Source organism: Anser anser, assembly GCF_964211835.1.
Source record: "Anser anser genome assembly, chromosome: 1".
Taxonomy (NCBI): domain Eukaryota; kingdom Metazoa; phylum Chordata; class Aves; order Anseriformes; family Anatidae; genus Anser; species Anser anser.
In genome coordinates this window covers 50,339,560-50,365,402 of record NC_139720.1, presented here as the reverse complement: position 1 = coordinate 50,365,402, position 25,843 = coordinate 50,339,560, and the positions used below count along the sequence as shown (strand labels likewise).

Here is a 25,843-nt window from a genome sequence, read left to right as displayed (position 1 = left end):
GTTTCTAGCTGACCGAGCAGGTTTCCCTCCCCTTGCCCAGGCATCTACCTGAGGATGCTGCCCCAACCTCGCCGTCGATGCCGAGGGGAAGGCAGCGGGGAGCATCCCCCAGGCCAGCAGGACCTCCTACCTTTGATGGGTGCGCTGCAGCAGGCATGGCACCCGGGGTGGTGCCTCCTGAGGCTCAGCACTGCTGACAGGAAGGGGGCAAGGGAAAAGTGCTGCAGGATGCTTAGGAGGCTGGAAAATGCCTTGGAGTCAGCAGGGTCAGGAGCATGTGAAAGGAAGGCAGCATGGGCTGCTCATTAGAGGCTGAACGGATCAGGAGAGGGAGAGGATGTTCGAATGGCAAATCAATTTGCAGGCATCAAATTGATTTTAAAAAATGCAAAAGGATGCATGCACCATTATAAAATCGAATAGGAAGGGCAACAGATAAACATGGCCTACAGTTCATAAAACCACAGTTAGACAGACAGCAGAACCTTTTTCTAAGGCAGAATAGCAGGCAGCATGTCCCCGTGCCTCACCTGCAGCTTTTCATATTTCTGTTTTTCACATTTCTAATGCAGAACTAATTACTTTCCTCCAAAGGCTCCTCTTCATCTTTCTATTGACATAAAAGCTATTGACTGGACCTGTAATCACAGAATTGCTTTTCATTATTTGTCTCTTGCTTCAAATTCTGTTGTTTTGTCCCTTATAGCATCTCTAAGATCTCAACCAAGAATTCAAAACAGTTGCTTATAACTTTGCAGTCTCCAGGTTTTGGGTTTTACATCCGCCTCCTTGCCATCCTTTTCACATCTCCATCCCACTGCTTCCTACACAGAGTACAGCTGCCAGGTTGATGATACAGATGCGGAGATGAAATCCAATTCTCCAGAGCCGCCTTAGTAACACAGTTTTAACGTACTAGCTCCAGATAGTTTTCTCTGTGTGTATTTCCTCTGTGCTTTTAGGTTCAGCACGCTGACCGTTGCCTGTTGAGCAGGTGGAGTGCCCAACAGCCACAGCAGGGTGCTATCCTCCACGCTTGCTCACACTGCAGGGAAATGAGCAGCTGGGGGGGGAACCAGCCAGGTTTGACAGGTGTTGAGTCAAGCAAGAGGTCACACTGCAAACTGGTCGGAAACTGGCCGTAATGGACCAGGATCCTTTATTCCTATTGCTACAAGCTTCATTTCTCCCAGCACTACAAATCTCCTTGATCCTGCTTCTAACTCCATGGTAGCTCATAGCATTCCTCTTCAGCACTCAGATCCCTTCTGTCTCCTCACCCCAGCCTCAGACTCCATGCTGAGCTAGCCTCAGTCCCACCGTGCCTGCTTTCCGTCTGACCTGGGCCGTTCTCCTCAGTGGCTTTCAGTGATCTGCCTGCCTGCATCCTCAGGAAAAGTGTTTCCTACAGCAGTTCACCCCATCAGTTTTCCATACGATTTCTGATGCCAGAACATCTCCAGGAAAGATCCAAAGGGGGTTACATATTATCTTGTTCTCTGAAAAAGCTGAAAATTTCCTGAAAATTTCATCCTGAAATGGGTACCAAGAATGGAAAATTTCAGTTAAGGCAGTTAAAGTTCAAGAAATTTGTGGAACAGCCTCTTATAGAAAGAAATGTAGGAAATGATGGTTATCTGTGGCATTCCTAGTTTGTGGTTTAGATAATTGTAGGAGCTCTTGCCCACTGCTTTCACAACCACAACCAAGGTCTCCCAAATGAGCTAAGTAATTCTGTATGTCAAGCCGTACTAGTGCTATATGAGCTGTAATATTTATTTAAAGTTCTCCTGCAGACAATGTACCGATTCAAACTCTATCCCATAGCTGCTGCACACAATGTCATTATTGCACATCCCATTATCCCACGACAGGTGGCAAAAATGAGCTGGGCAATTTACACCCAACTTTGAAAATGTGCCTGCACTTTTAACCATGTTAGCAGCCGTGACTTCTTCACAGACACTTGAACGGGCAGTTACCAAGCAGTGCTGATGGTGCTGAAAGAAAAGAGGGAACAAGAGCCAGATCCATCCCTGCCTCTGCTCTGGTTATGCTCGTGGTCATGCCTTGCTGTGTGACTGCAGAGACCACGGTGTCTCTGCTGTAGGAGGTAATCCACAAACTAAGTCTGCAAGGAGGCACAACATTTTGAGGCTGCCTCACACTGTCTGGAGTTTGGCAGGCCTGTTGTTTATACAACACTAATACCAGATTGATGCTTTTGGGAAACTCCACCCATGAGCGATCCGGAAAATTTCCTGATATGCCCAATGAGACTTCAGCCAAGTGCATTAACTGTAGGCTGCAAAATATTTTTTTAAAGGAAAAGGATGGGAGAGAAGAGAGAGTGAGAACAGAGAGAGGAAGAGATAAGCAGAGAACTGATGGGCTACGTCAGGACAGGCAGTATAGGAAGGAACGAGGTATTCGTGCAGAAGGAGGCAGAGGTTGTGGGTACATTTGGGAAGACCACTCAACCTAATTATCAGAAGCTGGGATCTTCTCAACTTAACCAATTTAACCCAAGTACACAGACAAATTAGCAACTGATGAAACTTATAGGCAGGAGGAAAAAAAAAAATCTTTAGGAGTTTGCTAGAAGCTGTGAGTCTGGATTACAGAGGCAGATAAAGCTGCCTACAGCGCAAGCCCCAAGGTGAAAGAGAAGCTGTCCGACATCCCCAGCGTGCTTCACCTGAGCACCCAGAATGCTGGGCACATGCCTGCACAACGTCCTGCCCTCAGATAACCCCGCTTTAAAGAGAAAAATGAAACAACCGCCACCCCCCAGGTGATTCAGAGTTAAGTGCAGGGAAATATTCTGTCTCCAAGTGAAGATGGGGCAGATAAAGCAGGAAGCAGCAGCAGAGCCAAAGCACAAGCAGCCGGCTGCTGAAGCAGATTTCTAGAGTAAATCTCAGTGCCTAAGGTACCACGAAACCACCCGATGTCCACAGCAATGCCCAGCAGCCACAAGTATCCAGAAGAGACCTGAGAGGTCGGTGCAGCCTCTGCACCAGAAACTGGCCGACGAAATGCAAGCGAAGGAGGCAGCGCTGAAGGGTACTGCTGCTTCAGAGAGACCGCAGTGCAATTAAGTGTTTTAGAAAATAGAGAGGAGGAGACAATATTGGCACTGGGAGGTCTCCTGAAAGTGCTCAGAAATGAAGCTCAGTATGGCATGAAATCTATTTCACTTCCAGGGCAGTTTAACCTCTAGCAGGGAGGAATGCTATTCTGGCTCTCCCATGCAACGAGCCAAGATGGGCTGTGTGATGTCGTCACCGTCAAAAACAACAAAAACCCCACACCTACTTCTGAACAATCAGAAAAAGCCAGGCAGGGCCAACGTGTATTTCTTCCAAGACCTTTTCCCTCTAATTACAAAAGAGAAAAGAAAAAGAAACCAGGAAGAATCCCAGGTTTAGAGCAGAGCCGTCCTGGAGCCGTGGAGCCTGGAGAGCTGCCAGGCAAGCTGGCAGGAAATCAGGCAGGCTTGTGATGGAAACCTGCCTGTGTTTCGGCGGAAGTTCATCCAAACAGATACGTTTCTGCGAAACATTTTGCTTACGACAAACCAGCATTCACTGAAAAAACCTGTTCTGTTGGAAAGCTCCCAGCCAGTGTTTATTACGGCATCATTGTTCCTCTAATAAATAAATACAAGGAAAGTGGGTGTGTCAGAGCTACTGCTAATGAGCTACATTACATATATTTTTGTAAGTGACTCTTTATATGGGGCAAATCTTGAAAATTAGACCTTGGGCGTTTCAATCTGGTTTTGTTTTCCCAAGGAGGGCTAAAGGCTCAGCTGTTACTCTGTAATGTATACAAATGCAAACAGATTTGTGAGATGCTGGGTGCGAATAGGGCGATCTTATTGCATCCATAATTTTTCCATCTTAAACAGCATTTTTCAAATATTACACATTGCTAGTTTTATATATTTCCATGTTCCTCCCAAATCAATTACACAGAAATAAACATGGATTATTCCCTCCCCAGTACTCAGGTTCTGTAACAAGGGTGTAACTCTCTCACTTTGAAATGATTAACTTGATCATTCAGAGAAATGGGGGAGAAATGTGGAAAACACATACACAAGTTACAACAGCTGAGTAGCTGAGGGCATTTTTATTTCTAAAAGGAAATAAAGACAAAATGAGTGATATATATTTCTTCTTTTATAGTTTTGAATGACCCTGGTAGCCTCGCATTTCAGCATCTCTTCCTAAGGAATATCTAGAAGGCTGGAAGATAAAGTCTGCCTGCAGTCGGGACTTTGTCCTACACACTTTTCATTTACCTGACCTCCAGGGCCAGACCTGGGAGGCTCTACTTCAGACAGCTGTGCAACAAATAGCAAAATACCCCTTTAGACTAACCAGTAAGTCAAGTTCTCATGGCTATATTTGTTTGCCATGTACCTTCAGAAAAAAATATCCCTCAGTTCCTACTGACATTTTCTTTCTCTGTCCCTCCGTTACGTGAATATATGTACAAGATTAAGACACTTTCAGCACGTAACTTCAAGCGTGTGAGAAGTCCCACCGATTTCAGCCAGCGACTTCCTATTGAGTCAGCAGGGTCCTGATGCCTGTGTGCGATTCGAGACGGTGACTAATCGCGCTGCTGGGTAGGTACGGCCTGCAGGATGTCCTGCGGCCCCGGCCCCAGGCACCCGCCCTGGCGGCATCCTGGCTCTGTGCTGGGACCAAGCCGATGTGACCATAAGCTGCTGCATGCCCTGCTTTCGTCTGGAGAGGAGCCCGTGTGCCTGGACCTGGCGAGATGTGCAGTGCACGTTGCGAGCACTGCACCCAGGGTGGCTGGGAGGACGGCTGGAGGGGCATCTGGAGGGGCAGCTTCGTGCTGGGTATTACCCATGTGCTTCAGCTCTTCAGTAGCTCAGAGCACTACCGGATCAGCACAGTGTGGCTGCCACGACTTCTCTAATGAACCTCTTACAGCCTCTCGATAATGTGGCTATTTATAGGCTGGGTCTATGCTGAATAGATTGCAGAAGCTGCACAAAAGCTCACAGTGTTTTAGCAATGAAGCCGTGCAGAGACATCGGTGCAGTTTGAAACCACTCGGTATGGTTACGTACAATTAAATATTATAATCTACTATGCCTGATTGCACTCACTGTTTAACTGAAAAGTTAATAGTATCTTATTGCACTTACGAAATTTTCTTAGAAGTGAAAGCTGGTCTTGTGAAGTACAGGAAATTTCAAGTCTTACAGACTAAGAGCTAAGTCCTGCTTTTGTACCAGCATCAAATTATAGGTGTAGCATCGTTTAGCTTTAACAGAACACCCCCAGCAATCAGTGCAGAAACTGGTCATACTCAGAAACAACCATCGTCTCTTCTTTTGCTTTCAAGTTGCTCTTTTTAGGCTTTAGTAAATGTACCAGGTCTTGTGCTCCCAGCATGTATCACAGGATGAAAATAATTATAAAAAGAATGATTAAAAAATGTTAGACAAGTGCTCTCATGAGGAAGAATTGCTGCTAGGAGCATTCTGTCCTTTTCACCACCCAAGTGTATTGCATCTTAAATGTTCCATTTTGAGAGATGTGAACAAGAAAGGCAGTGTGAAGCAGCAGTGCCCTTTGCCTATGGCTCACCTGAATCTTTCTCAAAAGAAATCAGACAGGATTTTACTGCTTTGAACCTCCCAGACTTCTGACACTGTGACAGTTGTTCAGGAAGCCCCAATAAACAGCAGACCACTGCAAACATGCTGTGCTTCTGAATGATTAATCTTACGACAGAACTGACGTTCAATACAGGCACTGGCATGAGCACCACAAGCCTTTGGCTTCCATCACAGCGGTCAGAAAAAGCTTCAAGTGAAATCCTGTGCCATGGAGACTAGCAGTTCGTGCTACTTTCCCTCTGTTCTAGTGTTTATTCTCTCTAAAAGGAACAGGGATTTCCTCCAGGGATTAGGAGGAGGAAAAAACTTGAGACAGACGTACTGTTTCATTACAATACAAAGCACAAAAGCATGAAAAAGATAGCTAATAGATGTATTTTCTTCATCTCCTGACAATTGCTTCCTCTTTAGCAGCTTTGAAGAGAAGTTGGGTTCCTCCCTTTTATCCTGGTCTGTAAGGGCTCAAGCCATAAAAGTACTTACAGATCTAACTACTACTCTCAGTCTCAGAATCCTGCATTTAGGTGGCATTGATAGGCTTGGCTTTTCTTCCCAGTCCACTCCTGTCTCTGCAGGTGTTCACTGATGCTCAAGGCTGTGCTACATGCACGTGAAAAAGGTGTGACCCCAGCCACCAGCAGACGGTATTTCCGGTAATGCTGGAGCTCCTGAGGGGTTCTTGAACTGTATGTTCTTGCACTGGTCTAGACTGTAGGTCTTGATCTAGTGAGCATGCCTATTGAATTTGGCCTAGAACAAAATGTAACCAGGATCAAGACTTCTTAAAAATGTACATATTCCCTTTTACCACCAGCTTTCTTCACTGGTTGGAAATCTAAGCACACCCACCTCATGTGAAAGGCCGTATTTCTGCTGGCTTTGGAGCAGAGGCCCAAACGCAGCTGCTTCACCACAGCACAGAGCTTTAATTCTGAGGCTGCTGGGCTCTCCAGGGTGAAGCTGATTCAGCTGCTTCCTGGGCAGCCATCCCATTTCACAGCCAGCACTCCTTAGGCAAGAGTAACTTTTCAAGAAGGTGAGGTTAGGCACATGAAGGTTAGGTTAGGTTAGGTTAGGAACATGGATCCAAACCAAAGTCCTTACTTCGTTGGTCTTGTATGAGTAGCCTAGCAATTCCAATAGACCCCCAGAATTAAATGATTAAACTATCAAACAGTAGGTCTTTCAACCTGCCACGCCCAGATGGTTTTGTTTTTTGCTGTGTTGTTTTTTTGATTTGTTTTATTATTTTTTGCTTCTGAAGACAGGGAACATGAAAGGAGGCCGGGTAAAGAGCTCAATCTGATTGTGTGACTTTGTGACAGGAAATGAATTAATGAAAATAAGCAATTTTTCTGCTTTAATTTCCAGTTACAGTAACACCCGTGGTATCTCATCTAGACCTGCTGACTCTCTTAGATAAGAAATATTTTGGAAGGGGAGACACATTTTGTCTTGTATAAGATTCCTCAGTACTCACCAATAAAATCCTTCAGCACCGTTGAATAAACAAGGGCCTGTTTTTTGTATTATTAAGATGCTTAAGTACAATAATAAGTTGTAAATAATTCTATAACAGAGGTAATAGATGCAGCTTATCATTCACTGACTAGTTTAGAAACTATATTTTTCTGCTGGATTTAAAATTTATGGTAAAATTGGTGAGGAGTGCACTCAGCATATCCTGTTAGCTGAGTCAATTGAAATTGCACCTGTTCTTGGATGCAAGTCATAACAAATGCAATCCATATACATTGTAAAGAAAAGGACTTGTCTGCACTTTTTCCAATTAACATCTGCCTTTTGGCAAGTCATTAACCTATTTTCTCACAAAGAAACGGCTTCAATTGTATTATGCATCTGAAGCGTGCAAAAGTCCCTGAGGGGGCACTCTGACAAAAACATACTGTTCCTGGATCCAATGTGAACATACATATTCATTAATTGTTTGGGGCAGAGAGTACAGAATTTCAGATTTTTACAAGTCTTACAGCGTAAACAGTTTACGTAAAGCTATGTCCTTGGAAACACATTCTGATCCCAGCTACCCTTGTTTAGTGTTTTTGTGCTGTGATATGGCAATTATATTTAATTGCAGCAACCCTGTAATAAGACTTCTAGGAAGAAAAAAAAAAAGAAAAAAAAACCATTTACCTTAAGAATAGTACAGCATATTTATTTATAAATAAAGATGGCAATTTATATTTCTGGAATCCCTCATGCTACAGGGATCTACTCAGGCAATCCCAAAATGGCTAGACAAACTTAGTCTATCACAGTTTTTCTAGCCAGAAGATAAGTTTAATTGGAATTTAAGCCTACAGTTTGTTTCTCATGATTATGACAGTGAAACACTGAATTATTATCTTACAAGCATAAAAGTAATAAACAACAAACCCCCAAAGTTTGGGAGTTATTCAGTTACATTTGCCTCCAGGAACTAGTTTTCCAAAACACTTTCTCAAACCACCACCTCTAATTATACAGACATGCCAGGTGTCATGCATGCTGAGAATTTCACTATCAACAGACTACCTGATTAAATGACAAGAACATACCTTAATTTGGAAGTGTTATGCTAGTTGACCAGGTTCACAAAGAACAGAGGAAAAAATTCTATTAAGTATTAAATGCTCTCGGTAAGTAGGTACTGAAAAGGAAGAAGAACTAGTAATTGGAGCTAAGGCAAAGAGAAAGACATCAGCAGAGATTTTATTAAAAAATAAAGATTTTTTAAAAAATATTTCCAAATATTGCTGATAAATAATCCTGAAAAGCTGAACAACAACAACAAGAAAGTATAGTCTATATATAAGTAGTACATTAAAAGAAAACAAGAAATAAGCCCGAGTTTTTAATAGCTACGTGGTTTTGTGTCCTCTAATGAAACTAAGAAAAGGCCAAGACCACAAGAGTATTTCCAAATGCAAAACTCAAGTACATCTGACCTAAAAGGCAGTATTTACATAACTATGCATTATATAGCATTATAAAAAATTGCATAATCAAAGGTCAGGCTGTACACAATTGAATATGTAAGGCCATCTTTTCACAAAAAAATAAAAAATAATAAAAAAAAATCTGTGCCTAGGATGTTACATAGAAATAGTTGTATCTGAAAAACTTCTAAGAGGCTGTTTCTTCTCAATAAACAGCACTATTTAAGATTGAGCTGAAAATAAACAGCACTTGGTGGCAAAATTCAGGGCTTACTAATCAACTGAGGTGATTTCTGGCTACCCAAAAGCGATTACAATAAGAGAAAACAAAAAGTTATAAAAGAACATTTGACTGCTTGTTACTTTAGCTCTATTTGCAATGGCATTTGCACAGCACTCCTGTACTTAAACTGAACTCTGTTGATGTTAATGAGGCTCAGCCTGAGAAATGGGCTTTATCTATATACAGTCAGTTGGAGAATTGGATTAAAATGCTCCCCCCATTTCAAGTGTCCTATTTTTCAACATACAAAATGGGAAGTTGCAGAAAGAGATGACTATCTACTTTTGATTGTGGATATACAAGAGATGTTCTGCAATTGCCATTAATAATAAATAGGTAGACATAAAGAAGCAGAGATGTTCTCTTTTAAAGGACAATAGCTACAATTATGTCTTTCTAAAAACCACATTTTTATTACAAATAAAACCAAAATTCATTATACTTTGCAAACTGAATCACACGACATCTTTACAGATTTGTAGCTTAATTTGTAATGTGTTAAGCTATGGGGGGAATTCGTAGCATGTGAAATTTGAGCACCTGTGGAAGTCCCTGGAGGATGAGGATCTTTTATATTTCTGATATGAACTTTGCATCATTATGTGTTTGGTTCAGATATATTCCTCAGAAATGTGCCTTCTAAATATGAAAAATGAATTCTGGTGGAAGTGCTAGACTGCATGTCTTGCACCTGAATTCACACAGATCCCCTTATTGTTTCAAAGTTTAAGTGACTTCATTTTCATATTTTTAACTAAAAGTTATTACACTAAATCTTCTCACAATCATCACTAAAATATTTAGAATATGAGCAGTAACTGTTATGAGTTTTTGGTAAAATATTTGACAGTACGTAAGAGACAAAGAAAACCTCTGGCATTTAAGCAGTCAGGGCTAATTAGGCCTAATTTAATTTAGGTGCTAGAGTAATATTGCCTTAGTACAGAGAGGTGTTTTTTTCATAGCCCTCACCTGAGCCGTAAAAACCTGCATACTGCACTTCCACAGTGATTGCTGTTCATCTAAAAAGATATAGCTGCTTGTTTAGTTTTAGTTAAAGATTTTATTGGGTTGAAATAAGAATCCTGTAACTTTCATTGCGAATGATTTTACAAAATATTAATTTCATCTGGGCTACACTTTATTAAATGTATAACCAGACAACCTGCTTGCTACTAATGTTTAAAATGTCATACATATTTTTTTCAGTTTTTATTAGATCAACAATTAGGAAAGGAATTTTTTTTCCAATTATAGTGAAATCCAATGAAGCAACATTTATTGTTTCCTTGTGAATATACAAAACATACTCATCAATACAGTTCATTTTCATCTTTTATTCTTCCTGTCTTCCCTGAAGTAAAATTTTTTGCTGATTTTCTAAGCATTCTTTCAGTTTATCTTCAGTCAAAGTTAGCCGTTGTTCCAGGATTGAAATTGTCTGCATGAGGGAGACAGTAGCAGTTTTTTTTTTAATATTACTCACGCAGTATTTTTAATATTACTCACGCGGTATTATAAAAGTGTGCAACACAGTAACATAAGAAAAATAATTTTAACTCAACAAGAAAAATAGTCTAACGTGGCTGTGCCTTAGCTATTTCACTATTTACAACCATATTTTAAAGTGATGGATTTGTATCTATGAAGACTATCTAAAAGTTGTATATTGTTTTTACAAAATATTTTCCCTGGGACTCTGTATATGTATGTATGTATGTATAAATTAATCAGAAATACTACATGGAAGTTGCATCCATATTTCAATATAAAAACAGACATAAATGGTGACCCCAAATGATGCCTTCCAAAAAAACTAAAAAAAACCTTCTAAGACATCAAAAAAAAAAGCGTGAAAAAGTATAAAAAGCATATAAATGTAAATAAAAACATAAAAGCATATAAATATAAAAATTACAAAAGGCATTCTCCAAGAGACTATCTTCCTCAAGAAAGGTAGGTTCCTGGACATATTCTGAGAGTTTCTTTTCAATCCAACTTACTTCATAAAGAATTTTCAATGATGACTTGACTCTATACTTTCCAAAACTTATTACTTAGGTTAACATATATATTGCAGAAGAATGCAGAAAAATCTTAGCCACTCCCCTTTAATGATTCATGTTAATATATTCTAGACTATAAAATAGTGTTTTAAGACATAAATTGGCTTAATTTGGATTATTTAAAAAGAAGTATTGAGCATTTGCAAGCGATTCAGTCACTGACTGAGACTAATATTTGCGTTGTTTCAGTGACACTTGGAATTATTCCACTGCGTAGATTCCTACCTAAGCCAATACCTTGAGCACTGAGTTTGAAAAAGGATTTAACAGTGCATTGCCAATTTACTTTGTCCATCCCCTGCTAATGCATGACTCTTCAAGCCGGAATCTGACAATGTCAACTCAACAACTGACTTCTGGTAAATCCACACTAGATCTCACTATTGAAAAATAGTGACTCGTTTCCTCCAGAGTTAAAAACACAACAATAATGTTTATGATTATGCAGCAGGAAGCTTTCACTTTAGGGAACACAATACATGCAATCAGTATCTGCTGAAGGGCAAAAAAAACAAGAGTCATTTGACTATATAACTATTCAAAATGACCCTATAGACTTTAATATTCTGACTTATGAACATGGTTCCTGGATTTTATTTTTTTTTACCACTGACATTATCATTTTCCACTGCAAGTGTTATCTGTTATTGCATACTTACTAGAGTCAAAACATCCAGCTGTTCCACAATGTTCTCCAAAGCATTACCCAGAGATGGGGAGATGTCTATTTGCTTGTCCACATTATGCATAGCTGATTCACTCTCATCCTCTGACTTCCTCTTTGAACTTGTTGCCAAGACTGAAGCAGGGGGATACTGCAAATCTTCGTGGCTGACATCATCCTTCAATATAGAAACACCATTTGAAGATTCAGTTGCCCTTGCTTTCATTTAATTAAAACCATACAAGAAAATAGGCAGAAAGGTCTGTTTTTAATTTAAAAAAAAAATCTTTACACATGTATACACACACACAAGGGTCTTCAGATTTGCTTCTTGTACCAGGTCCAATTCATAACACTTCAATGCCTTCTGACCTAAGAGGGAATTTCAGCCATGATGGATGAGGCAATAAGCATACACTGTGTACTGAGAAATCTCAGCAGTCTTTATGAACAATTTCAACTTGAGCAAGTTTCAGGTACGCGATTGAGGAACTAAACGCTTTACTACTAGAACTTGAATTAAAGTTCAAATAAATACTATTGGTGACTGGAGTTTTCTTTACAAAGATGGCTCTAGTTCACAAATTCATTCACAGCAGTCATATGGATGAAAAATCTTTATGTGACCGACTTCATAGTATAAAACTTTTGTTTAATATGAGTTATCTTGCACTTTCATAATAATAAAGAATAAGTAGTTTTTACTTGTTCATTCAGTTGCATTACTTTTTGAGAAACTGATTCCTTCAGGAAATGGGAGGAGAAAACAACATAGAGAAAAGACACACAATGCCAAGTGAAGAGAGAAATAACTTTGATGTATAAATATTGCTTCAAGGTAAGTGAAAGAGCATGATCTTCCCAATCACTTCAGTTTTTATTTGTGCCTTGAAGTTCTTAAAAGCACTTTTGAGTCAGGATAGGTTAAATCATCATTAATTCACTATACGGTTCTTCACAACAACTTTACCTGATTTACTAATGTCTTTTTGTGATTTCTCTGAAAACTTCTTCTAGCTTTAGACAGTATAAAAATAAACCAAAATTGAAATAAACTTGAGGCAGTCCAATTTTATTATCTGTAATTATAATTGCAATACCTGCAACCATTACAAAATAAGTGGTTACAGTTTAACAGTTTCTCTGAAATGTCTTGACAGCTGATGAAAGTATCCATTAGCAGTGCAAAGAGGATGTTTTAGTCTTTTCTGATGTATTTAAAATACACACTATTTACAACGTACCCAAAATATTTATGTTGTAAAGCTGAATAGATTTTTCAAATGAAAGTCTTAAAACCAGTGTGAGCCATTAAAAAAACGTTCTTCTAAGTCTTTATAATAATCTTGTAGAAGATAAACTGCTAGGCAGAATTAGTGGCAAACCTTTATAAGATTACCAAGGCATGTTGATGAGTCACCGAGGCAGGGGACAGGAGGGATTTAGAAACAAGTTAGACAATTCTCTAAAAGAAAATTTTCTCTGTAGTAGATCCTGCCTTTGAATCAGGTAGGATCAGAGACTGATGGATGAAATATGATAATATCATGGTTTTAAATATAAGTAATACTAAATGATACCAATATTATCAGGAACTTATACCGCTGCGCTATCCACAATACTATTCCTGTATCTTCAGTGCCATCCTGCAGTCCTGACTAGCTACATGCGCTGTTCTCTGGACTCAACATACTGATTCTCCAAAATCTTTTTTCCCTAAGTGCTGGGGTTGTGCCACCTACATCGACGAGAGAGAACTGAGACAAGTTTCATCCACCATCCGACTGGCAGGGCTTTTCTTTTACTAGCAAAGCACAAGAACAAACCAAAGAGAATCAGTAGAAGACCATGGGTCTAGGGTGGAGAATGACTGAAAGCAGAGATTGTGCGGGGGTAAAAGGGTTTCACATCTTAGGAAGAAGACAGCAAAGAGCAAAGTCTCACCATCCTCTCTGGGCTAAAAGTTCCCTTGTGCAGTTCAGGTCTGCAGGGACAGCTCTCAACCCCCAGGCAAGAGGTCACCAAGTGCAGAGAAAGGAGTAGGTGGAGGTAGGGGGAGATATCCATGTGTATACTTCAGACCTTAATGTACAATGCTACAAAACCACATGGAACCCTCTTCAAGGTTTGACAGTACCATAGTATTTGGTGGTACGCAACTTACATTGATTTCACTATGGTGAAAGAAATGGATAAATGAACTAGAAGATACCTCCAGTTCCCTTTCATTTTCTTTTCTATGCTTGGTGACTGATTTATGCAAATGAGCTAAGAATGTCAGAAACAAAGATCCGATCCAGGTAATGCTGAAATCCATCATTGGTTTGTATTGATGCTAGACTAAGTCAAAAAGTCTTAAGATGTCAAACTACAGATTTAAACAAATATTAAGCATCCATAGCTGTTCTATAGAATCTCCTAATGGTTATAAAACATTTGCCTTGGACTGAAGAGAATTCCCTTCTCAATCTAAGGTTATTCAAACTCATGGCTCACAGAGCAATGCTTTATCAGCTAGGTTGCTGGCCATTAAAGGCATGAAACAGCGGAAGAAAGGGTATTCTCTTGGTCCATGATGTTAAGAGTTTTGCCAATGGCCAACAGAAAGCAGCTTTAGTTCAGTGGGTAGGATGTTTAGACAGGAGCAGGTAAGTTTTGTTCCAAGTAGAGGCTTTATATTTTATATTAAATAGCTAATTTTATATTAAAAAGCTGTTCATTTGATTTAATGAGTAAAAATTCGTTATGAGAAGGGATTGGAACCCAGAGTTTTGGCACTCCTAAATACAGATTTTAATTACAGGCTAAAGAGTTAGTTAACCTTTTTCTTTCCAGTACCATCAATTTCAATTTCTTTTCAATATGAAACATCTTGTGATGTCAACTTCAAATTAATCCAAAGAATTGTACATTGTGAAGGAGTCACTTGTTAGCACAAAATGAAACAGAATGCAAATGGTTTGATTTTTGGACAAGGTAGGCAGAAAAGAAAAGTGAATTTCCCATTTAATTTTAATGTGCTTTAGCTGCTTGTTTTAAAGCATTAGAACTTCTCCAAAGAAAGTACTCTGACTATCTCAGAATATTCTGGCTCACAATGTATCCCCATGCAATTTTAGACGTGCATGAAGTATATAGGATTGTTGCATCTTAAAACTGCCCATTTCTTCCTTTTGCAGATTTCATTACATGAGATACCATTAATTAACATCCTTGAAGAGCTCAGACTCACTATGTTATTTCTGACTTACCAAGATCTATCTGATGTCCTTGGGAAACAGGATTAATGGAAGCTTTTTGGCATTCAGAAGATGGAGATATTCTCAAATGCTGATTAACATGGAAAAGACTAAGCTCAGTTTGGCACCCAATTGTTGGGTGTCAACAACAACAACAACAAAAGTTCCCATACATTAAAGAATTCCTATCTTACAGCCAATCATACTATAAAGAAGAACAGTATCCTTGCATTTAACCGCATCAGGAGAGTCAGTTAGATTAGGATTTAGTGAGATTTCTATAGAAAGATAGTGAGATTACAGAAAACTTGCGTCTCTCTGAGAATCTTGACTGCTGCACAATAGCTTCCAAATCCTAGCCAGGATTAGATAAATTTGACAAGAGAGGTAGAAGGCCAACTGATTAAGCTGCAACAAATTTCAGGAAACTTGGAGACAGGGTAGTTGGGACACACACTGAAAGAAAAAGAGGTAGAACTCGAACATTATGTATTCTAAATGGCAGCAGCACACCTGCCCGATTATCACATGCCTTATGAAATGCAAGGAGTTGACAAGGAGAGGTTGAAAGTGTCACTGAAAAACAATCAGTTGATATAGAAACTATTTGTTTGCATGCATCCTCTGAAAATTTTGGCACCTTTTGCTGATTTTAATCAAATCTAATGAAGAGGTATGGGTCTCAGAAGTAATCAAGTACCTGAAAACTTCAGAAAACCATTTGCCAGAGTTTCCCACCTGAGATTAATGTAGCTGTACAGGTTCACTCCTCTTAGTTCAAAAGGGGAATAAGGACATGAATTCCAGAAGTGCAGGAAAGACCCAGACTGAAACTCATGTCTTCTCAGACACCAGTATCAATGAGCCCATTAGAAATAAATCTAATGTAGTTTGTCTACTGTTAATAGAGCTACTTACTAATGTTTTGAGAAGTAAATTAATTTTCTTGCTGTTTGAACAATAGCAGTAGTTACACAACACAGCCAAAACAGACGTAACTGTATTTAAACTTCAGCCAATACTCTTTGGCTGTGGTTAAGGCATACTGCTTTGGAAATTCAGTCTTAGGGATGATCGATTAATTCTCAAGTACTTAAAAATAATCAAAAACAGATTCAATATACAATGGCACTCAAATTTTTTAAATGCTGTGATTTAAAGTATTAAGATTTACAATTAGTTTAAATTAATGCAGGGGGAGAGCAAAACAATCTGAGGTTATTAGACATTGACATGTTCTTCTAAAAACAGCTCTACTCTGAAATGTGTTTCTCAGTTTCTTTTCAAAAAAGCCAGATGTACTTCAGACAGAAGATAAAGTAGAGATTTCATTTAAGCTCCCACAAACGGATGACAAATTTTGCTATTAAAGCCAACCTAAATGGATTCTTCCAAGCCAAGAAGGAAAGTTGTCAGTTCAGGTAAACAGAGCAAACGCTAAGCTACTGAAAGTCTCACCAAACATTCTTTCCTGCAGTAAAACCGATCCAAAATTCAATGTACCAGACAAATACCTTGTGAAAAATGCTTTATAACTCAGTAATTGCCACCAACATTGCCAAGTCACAGTACCGGAAAAACCTTCTCGCAATTTAGTGGATTAGACAATAAATTGTGATTCTTCTATTATATGAACTCAGAGACATACATGGACAAAGTGATATGGAAGTGCTTATATGAATAAAGCAAAGGCCTCGGTGTCTGTCAGACCTAAAAAGATCAAATACAGATAAACAAATAATTGAACTTTCAAAATTAGTAGGAGAGAAAGGAAATAAAATGGCTTAAAATGTTCATCTTATTTAAGTTGTGACAAAATGGTTGATACTTTTATCATATTCTGGAAATTTGTAGAGATTTTTAAATGCTGGCAGGCATCAACTAAGCTGTTATATTCAGGAGGTGTCTGGTTGACACTTAAACCTTTTCTGTTAATCAAATTTATCCCCAGCTCAGTGAAGGGGACAGAGCTGCTGAAATCTAATGCAACACTCATGTCAAAACCTGGTTATAGATGGGTGACGCTAGTCTCAATAACTTCCTTTACTTTTTGATACCTATCAGTTCATTTGGCATAATCTTTTTATATAAAAGTTTTTAAAGAAGCTCTTTCTATGCGACTTTCTAGTTTACTAAAATTGTTTCAAGAATTAGGTGTTCCCTTTCCTTCAAATTAGCCCCTTTCTAAAGTACTTTAAATACTAACAATTCATAAACAATAATTCCGTATATTGCCAGCAATATTGTAAAAATGCCTCATAATTAAAAAAAGCCATTCTGGAAGACATCAGAGATGTAGCTTATTTTGAGGGAATAAATTTGAATAAGGCAACAATTTCAAATTGTTACTTCTGAGCAAACTAAAAAGAAAATTTAAATGTGTACAGTGTTTTCATCCACAGCCCGTTAGTAATAAGATAGTCACATTTGGGCAACTTCATGTGAGTTACAAACAAGGAGGAGAAGGAGCAGATTTAATTAATCAACAGGAAGTTATTACCATGGCATTACCAAGCGGATGTTCAATAGAAAATTAAATTTAGCTTACAAATGATGTCATAAACAACAAACCATAATTGCTCATCTTTGTTTTCTGTCAAGCAAAATTGCCAAACTCTGTGGGTGGTACTTAATCAATTTGTAAAAAAATCCTTACACGTAACCCTATCACCTCTGCATAATCCCAAATGTTTTCCCATGAGACGTTCACAGATCAGACAGAAACAAAGACTGTGTCCCGACCTCCCTTCACTTCGTGATGTATAAGAATAGAATTTGAGTAAAATGCATCCATTTATCAAGATGCCTGGGTTGTTCTATTTATAGAGAACCAAGTTCCCTAAAGGAAAAAATATGAAAAAATTCAAGTCTATGTCACTCAACTGAAAATCATTAGTCTTCAATCTTCTAAGAGCTTTGAATTCAGAAAATATACACAACAGCTTCCAAATGAATATCCTAATGATCTTATAATTAAGATGGGCTTATATGAAAAAGTGACATTGGTAAGCTTCCTAATGACTCACAACAATTTGGCATGGTCTGCTTTTTAAAAATAATCCTTTAAATTTTGAACACATGGTACATTTGCATACTAATACTAAAACATTTCTGATACTGTGATTAAAACAACTACAAACAATTAGTCATAAGTAGGGCATTAAGCTCAAACAGACCAACGAGCAAAGACAAAACAGTGTAGTCTCCCATCTTACCAGACCTTGATTTCCTGTGGTTTTTATTTTTTAAATCATGGAAAGTTTCTTAGGAGAAGTACTACACTATTGTACTAGATACTATTGTTATCACTGCTTTTTCCTCCATCTTGCAAACCCACCCTCAAACTAAAATGTTTCACTGTAGATATGCTACATTCAACGATTTGGGGGATCTCTCTCTGTAGGTCATAATTATACACAGATAGTTTCTACTGCTTTGAAATTATTTTTTTTTCCAAAGAATAAATGATTCACATAAAATAGAGTTCTCTGATCTGTTAGGCTAACACCGCTTATGCTAAATCACAATCTGTTTTATCAGTTTCTATTGCAGAAAACTTCCCTGTACTTTCAGCTGATGACAGCACTCTTCATTTCCTCTCTTCTCTTGCACGCACATGAATCAGCATTACGCATGGCAAAAAATTGCCATGTGCCAAAGTGCAGTTTTCTGCTCCTTGTTATCTGATAAGGTTGTTTCTGGTATATTTTATTTGCAAACTTTAATTGAAGTTTTGCATTCAAGCGATAATATACAAACTATGCAGTATGTCTTTAAATAGTTCAACCAAATACTTTAGTTTGAGCAGAACACTTTCAGAACAACTTAAAATGCAGAATTTCACATTTCATTCAGTCTTTCAAAGTTCCTTACACATCTTAGTCTTCTCTAGTTCTTAAAAGAATGTCCAAGCTAAAAGAACCCAAACATTTAAATTGAAAATACTTATTGTAAATGCCTCTCATCCAGTCTGACAAGGAAATATTCAGTCTCCTCTCTCCCACAAGTATCATCACAGTCGATAATATATACTTTAATGTAAAACCAAGTCACGATTGCCAGTGGTATCAGGATACAAACACACAGCCAACATAACAAGCAACACTATTCAGCTACATTCCTTAGGAAAATGCACATTTTCACTGACAGCAATTTCTTAGTTGTGCAAAGAATGTAGTCAATTTGAAGCTAGCTGAAGTTATAGAGGTCAAGAGGTCAATACAGTACAATAAGAGCTAGCTGCTAAGGTGTTTTTAAAAATACAAGTGCAAAATTAACTGAAATCCTGATGCCCTTTTACCTATGATCTGATTAATCAGATCTATTCTCTATCAGAACTACAGCTATGTTAAATTTAGCATTGTTGTGATAGCATAAAATATTAAACATCTCTGTTCACAGGTGCATCTGAATAGAGAGTTTTATGATAAGAAATGATATTGTACTTTACAAGTATTCTTTCAAATACTTATAGAGAAACTGGCTATGCTGTTTCACTGTACCAGCTTTTTGCATAAGTTTTATTTGCCATTGCTGCTTGTCTGAGAAAACACTGAAAAACTATGCACATCCAATGTACTGAATATTTTGCAACTCCACATGTAGAGAACCTAGAACACAACAACAAATTGTTCCATATTCCTTTCTTGTCAAGAGAACATGGAAAAAGAACCAAAACCAAGGCTTGTTTTCTCTAAGAAATATAAAAATTAAATAAAATCGCCCAACAGAAAAATCACAGCAGTTCATAAGTATATGGGTACATACAGCTAGAAACAAGTCATATTTCTCCAAGATTTTTCTAAACTCTTAGATTACCAGTAATACCTAAGCTTTACTTAAGGACACAAAAAGTAATTTTCTGAGTTTACTCATTTTCTGGTATTAATCTTAGTTTCTAATGTCAACAGTTCCCTGCACAGTCAGAGTCTGATCCAATAAACTGAAAACTGAATAGCTATGCTCTGTTTCCCCTGGATTTGGATAAACTAAACCCTTAAAATGAAATACTCAGTACTGTACCTCAGTACAGTAGCTATGCAGTTTGCAGTTTGCAAAGAAAGAAGAGAACCATGACCCTTTAAACATGGTCTAAGTAAACCACTCTCTTTCTTGGGTTTAGAAAAACTGAGGATTTCCCCCAGCAAAGCAAGGAATACTGCTGAAAAACAAAAAGAAGTAATGAACATCCTACACAAACTAGAGACAGAAATCATTAAAAGTTCAATTTCCAAAGGCGAGAAACTCCCTGCCAGGAAGTCAATTCTAAACATAACAGTTCAGGAAGACCATATTCAAACACTTTTATAGATGATAAAAATACTTACACCACAGGGACTGAAAATAACAATATGTACCCTATGGCATAAAGGTAAAGGAGGGTAATAAATGATCTTCAGTGTATCTTCACCTTCAGCAGGAAGCTTTGTAAAACTGAGGACAAATAGTGTGAAACCACAGAAACATTCCCCCCTAATCACAACTGCAAAATAAAATAGCCTTTTTTAATTAAGCAAATTACTTTGGACTATGTATGTGCACATCTAAGGGAACATCTTATAGCTACAATCAGTGTTAAAGTTTCAAGCGATGACTTGTTTTTACCCATATAGAGTGCTAATAAAAACATTAAATACTCTGCATGAACTTCTTATCCATACTAGGGCAAAGAAAAATTGGAGGGCAGGAGGAATACTTGTAGCAGAAACTGGAAACATGAAATAGATATTAGAAATGAAATAATGAAGTCAGATGAATAACCCTATATGGACAAGACCTCCTTTCTAACACTATAAATAGAATATTCTGCTATATTTGATACTACAAATATTAATGAATAAAAAAAAGATCTAAAAAAACCCGAAAACTTTCTATGTAGCATGTGGTTAAACTTCCTATACTTGATTTAGCAGACTGGGAGCGTCACAGAAGGCAACGAATCCATGGAGGGAAGGAGGCAGGGTTACCTGCCTTAGTGTGAGTGAGAGCACAGCATCTTCATCACATTTACTCAGAGAAATGATAGCTGTGCTTCTGGATTGCCTGCTCATGAATTCTTCCCATGTCTTCCTTCTGCTTAAGAAACTAACTGAAAGTCTCTGCTTTAGACCAACAGCTAGCTAAATGAATTTAACTGAACTTTATATAAAAACAATAGGTGGTAACAGTATAATTTATTGAGTGGAGTCTTAAAGAATGTGTGCTAGCACTTCATCCATCTCATTCAAATGGCTGGCAAAGTCGCCTATTATATTAATTGGAATTGTTCAAAAAGAATTTAAAATAAAAAGAGACTGTTCAACAAATCCAAATGAAGGAATTTCCCCATTTGAAGACACATTTAATCCTAAGAAACCCAAACCACAGTAATTTTTCTAAACTTTAATCTCTCAAGCTATGTAAAATACTTTACAATATGTAATTGATTTCTCTTAGATAACTGTCTGTTCTACTTAACCTGTTGGGGCAAAACTAATCTTTATCAAAGTTACACTGTATTTAAATGAGAAGAGCTAAAGGACACATTTATCTTCAACTCCACCTCTCAGTAAGAACAAACAAAAGATTACTGAAGAGAAAATCCTAAAAGACAGATTGTGCCAGGACAAAAAGAATTGAAGGATATGTATAACCTCCTCCTAAACCCTGCAGAAAGCTGCGAAGAACCGCAGTCCTTGTGCTTCAGTCTCAACAGACAAGGGGCTGGTGCTTCACAAGAGTGGGAGGTTGTTGCACAGGAGAACCAGAATAGAGCAATCTGTGTTGCATGGCCTCTCTTCATCTATACACACACAGACAAATATACATATTACATTATCAGAGCCCATGGTATAGAAGAAGCATATAATGATACTGCACATCTTTTTGCCAACCTGCATATAACTGTATATATACACGTATATATATATATATAGGCATAATACACATATGTACACCCATACAACCTTCTTTCAAGCTTTATGCAAAGCCTACAAAGTTCTTTTCTGTTGGCACAGCAGCACCTCTGTCTATGGTTTTGTTCAGTATAACAGTATCAGGGATATAGTGTGATTTTTTTGGGGGGTACTTCATGTCAACATAATGCTGACATGAATGTATGTCAACAAAACTTCCTTGCATAGAGAAACCCAGCTTGCATCCCAGTAGGCGATGATAGGAAATGCAGAGTGTCCATACAGAAAGATTTCACAGACAAATCTTCTGTTGTTAGCTGAGATCTGTCAGCTTTGACTTCCGCTCAGAATAGGGGTAGCAACAGGAGAGTATACCACTTGACCTGTGGCTGTTGACAATATCACTGTGTTTTTACGCCTGCTTCTATGGAGCAAACAATTTCCTCCAGTTCAAATTATTTACAAGAAAATGTCAAGGAGTAAAAAGCATTCGGAACTCAGTTAGCAATCCAGCACATTAGAGTCCAAAGTTAAGTCCAACGCTGCCAGCACAATTGCTTGAAGACTTTGCCAAAGAGCCAGATGCTACTATTAGAAAAAATGATGCACAGTATTTCACAACTTGATATTTCAATCTCCTGGATATAGCCGTTCTACTATGTAATGAAGGAACACTGTTTTATTAATTATTAGCTTTTACTAATTAAGTGTTACAGACGTACAAGAGATGATTTGGACATCAAATACTTTAACAATTATGTAACAGAAAATTCCCATAAGGATAAAACAAAACTTGAAAAATTTGAGAAAAGTTAAATTCATGTGCTTTTGGTAGGCTTCAATTAATACCTACAGAAATAAAAGTCTACACTGACCTATTTTATTGCTCAGCATTATTAATAGGCTGAAGTTTTGGACAAGTTGTCCAATTTGTCCAGGTAGAAACAATGCTCAGCACTGCTGAGTTTAGTTCAGAGGTGGGATTTTCAAAATTTGCTTTAATAGCACAAGCATAATTTTGCTCTTACTTAAATCAATTGAATTTTACAGTTTACTGTATAGGGAATAAAATTAGAAACTGCAGAAAGCTTTTCAGGATTCCACACAAACATGCAAGAAATGTTAACTTTGGAGTGGTCTGACATGTCTGTTTTATTCTTGAAATATCATTTATTTTAATCAGTATTCTATTACAAACTTCTGTCAAAATACACACACTGTTCAACGCCAATTAAAATGCTAAATGTGTTGGCACATAAGAATGGTAGGTAGATAAGTTCTGCTTGGATGTATTAAAAAGCAATTCAACTACGATAAAAATTACAGTTAAAGCATTAAGGTTGCCAATAATAGTGCTATCTTGAAATGCTTCTTAATTTTCTACCATTTTTGGGCTCTGACAGTTGGAACTTTAAGAAAAACAAAATAAACATCTTACATGATTTAAGAGTATGATCTGTAGTTCTGTCAGTTCATTAAAATCAAAATTCAATTAAAAAAATCTTTCTGTAATAAGCTGAGAAATTGGGTTTCATTGCTCAAGGAATTCATTACGCACCAGGCTTTAAATATTCATCTTCCTCCTATTTGTCACTTGGCATTTATATTTTAGCCCATTTCTTCCTACTTAATGTGACAAAAATTAACAAACATTGGGAGGTGACTAAACTGTATGCACATGATAAATGGTAACACCACTCTGACCACATTTGTGGTCGGGGCAGGTGGAAAGGTGGAGATTGGAACAGACTCAGTAAAACTGAACTCCAAGTACATTTGTTATTCTTAAATTTCACAGGAATATACTATTAGAAGAGGTCTTCTTGATCACTGACTCCAGTCCTCACCTACAAAATAGAGTCTGCACTTGGAACTTTCTCATGGAACAATCTCTTATTTTGGAACCAGCATCTCACATGATTTTTATTTTTATTTAAATTTTAAAAAGACAGAATGCAAATACATTGAGAGTCGACAAAATGTAGTTTATACAGATTATGTTATTATCACAAACATCACATCCATAGTTAATGACTTTTGTTAAAATAAATATGGATAAACTATACTGAGAAAAACAAAAGTAGTCAGCTAAAATTTAGGGGGTTGTTCTCCACTTGCACAAATGATACTGGGAGAAAACCAAAGTGCAGAACTCTGAGCCAATAAGAAGGGTAAAGAAGAAAAGTAATGACTTTACAAAATGCTGTCCCCTTTTTCTCAGTTCTTTTGAGTGGGAATGTCTTAAGGACTAAGATGCTGATTCATATTATTAGTGATGTGAAATAGATGGCTTCTTTGTAATCAGCTTATCCTTCCTGACAACTGGAAAAAAAAAAAGTACAAACTGCTGCCTCTTTCAGCAGCAAAATCTTACGAGGTAAACAGCTTGAGGAAGCTCTGCCTCATGATTCTTAAAGGATCCCATTGCCACAGAGCCGCAGAAGGGCAGTTGGTGAATACAGCAGAAGTGAAGCAACCTGGTCTAGTGTCCCCGAAAACTCACAACTTTGTGTTCCAAATCCAACTACTCTCACATCTTATTACTCCTTGGTTTATGGGAGAACTCCAGTTATCAAAACTTACAGTTTCCATTCTTTGTAGTGATGCTTACGCAACTGGAAGAGTTGAGGTACTACAAGCAGACAGACAATTCACAAAGAATGTTTCGTTCAGCAATGCATAGCATCTTTTCCACAGAATAGGTTATGATGAATAGGGCCACTGTGAATTGGCACATTGCTCTTCATTTAAAGTATATAAGTAGAAAACATTAATGTAATTTGTGATTTTTTTTAAAAAAAGAATAACATCATACAGTAAAATACACAAAAAATATCGCCTTAGAATATAAGGAGATATATATACGTCTTTATATACATATATAAAGTCTCTCTATATATACATACACACTTACATATATGCATTTTATATATATATAACATTTTTGTGTGTGTGTATACATATATGTATATGCACATACACACAGACTTATATATATTTTATATATACATATATAAACCTTAGAAACTCATATATTACCTTAGAAGAGAAATAAACCACAGGTGTGCCTGCTATAACAAGCAAAACTTTAAAATTGTGTGTGTGTGTGTATTAGGAAAGTAAATGGAAAACACCAAGTAAAGGGTTTACCATTTGAAGATAAATATTAAATTCCACTGGTCACAATGTATTATTTTATTCATACTTCCACCCAGATTTAAATTTGTTAAACACCCATGCAATTCTTCTGCACACATTCCGTATTTAATTATGTTTGCTGTTACTTTACTAGCACTTGCAGTATGTTTTAATTTTTTGTTTGTTTTGAATGGCCACATTTAAAACATTAAAATTAGTATTCTGTGTTCAAAATGGGAAAAAATGTGACAACAATTATACATACAAAATCACTGTTTAACTTGCTCACCTTCCTATTGATTCAGAGTTTAAAAAAGAAGGTTCTTGGAGTGATATTTGTATTAGTGCATATCTGATACGAGCTGTGCCAGTCTAAACAGTACTTAATATCAATTGTCTTTTTATAGGTCTACACAGTTAAGTATATTCTTGCATGACGTCTCTACCAAAGTCCTGACACAAAAGTTAATCTACACCAAAAAGAAACATTTAATGGCGTAAAGAAGCATCCTTGTAATGTGAGTAGTCACACTGGCAGCTAAAACAGGAGCACCAGTATGCTCCCCAAACAGGGCTGAAAGCCAAACTATACGTAAAACTCGGAATTGAAGTACAAGTACAGGACTCACTTTATGACAGTATACTTCAGTAAACTACTCAATTTCTGTTCTGGTCCTCACACTCGACCAGGACAAATTGAAACTGGAAACTTTTATTCTGTTCCTGGTTGCCATTTCTTTAGAATTGAAGTCTGATGCTTTACTGAGCAATAGAACAGAAATTTTGTTAAGAATCACAATGAATTTAAATTAAAGCCCTCTTGTTTTGGAATGATGACTAAGTTGCAGCCACTATTCTTTATTTTTTAGGGAAAAAAATGTAGTAATACTATAAAAGTTTAACAGTTATGAAAGGAAGATCACTTTGATATTTTATTATCACCAGTAGCAGCC

General features: G+C 37.5%; 1 protein-coding gene and 1 long non-coding RNA gene across 9 annotated transcripts in view; one reads left to right on the top strand and one right to left on the bottom strand.

Annotated features, from left to right (window-relative positions):
• Window positions 1-20,175, top strand: part of LOC310892315 — a 45,492-nt gene extending 25,317 nt beyond the window's left edge. For 2 of the 5 annotated variants that reach the window (XR_014578038.1, XR_014578042.1), the window contains 2 exons: window positions 4,194-4,639; window positions 12,338-20,175. This is a non-coding gene — a long non-coding RNA (uncharacterized lncRNA). The remainder of the gene's footprint in view (window positions 1-4,193; window positions 4,640-12,337) is intronic. The other 3 variants (XR_014578039.1, XR_014578040.1, XR_014578041.1) reach the window with 3 other exon arrangements.
• Window positions 9,282-25,843, bottom strand: part of POC1B (POC1 centriolar protein B) — a 52,118-nt gene continuing 35,556 nt past the window's right edge. For 3 of the 4 annotated variants that reach the window (XM_083819881.1, XM_083819882.1, XM_083819883.1), the window contains 2 exons: window positions 11,616-11,798; window positions 9,282-10,331 (listed from right to left, as the gene is read on the bottom strand). In XM_083819881.1, coding sequence (XP_083676007.1) covers window positions 10,227-10,331; window positions 11,616-11,798 — 288 coding nt within the window. In that variant the 3' untranslated portion in view covers window positions 9,282-10,226. Of the gene's footprint in view, window positions 10,332-11,615; window positions 11,799-25,843 lie in introns of those variants that run through there. The other variant, XM_083819884.1, reaches the window with a different exon arrangement.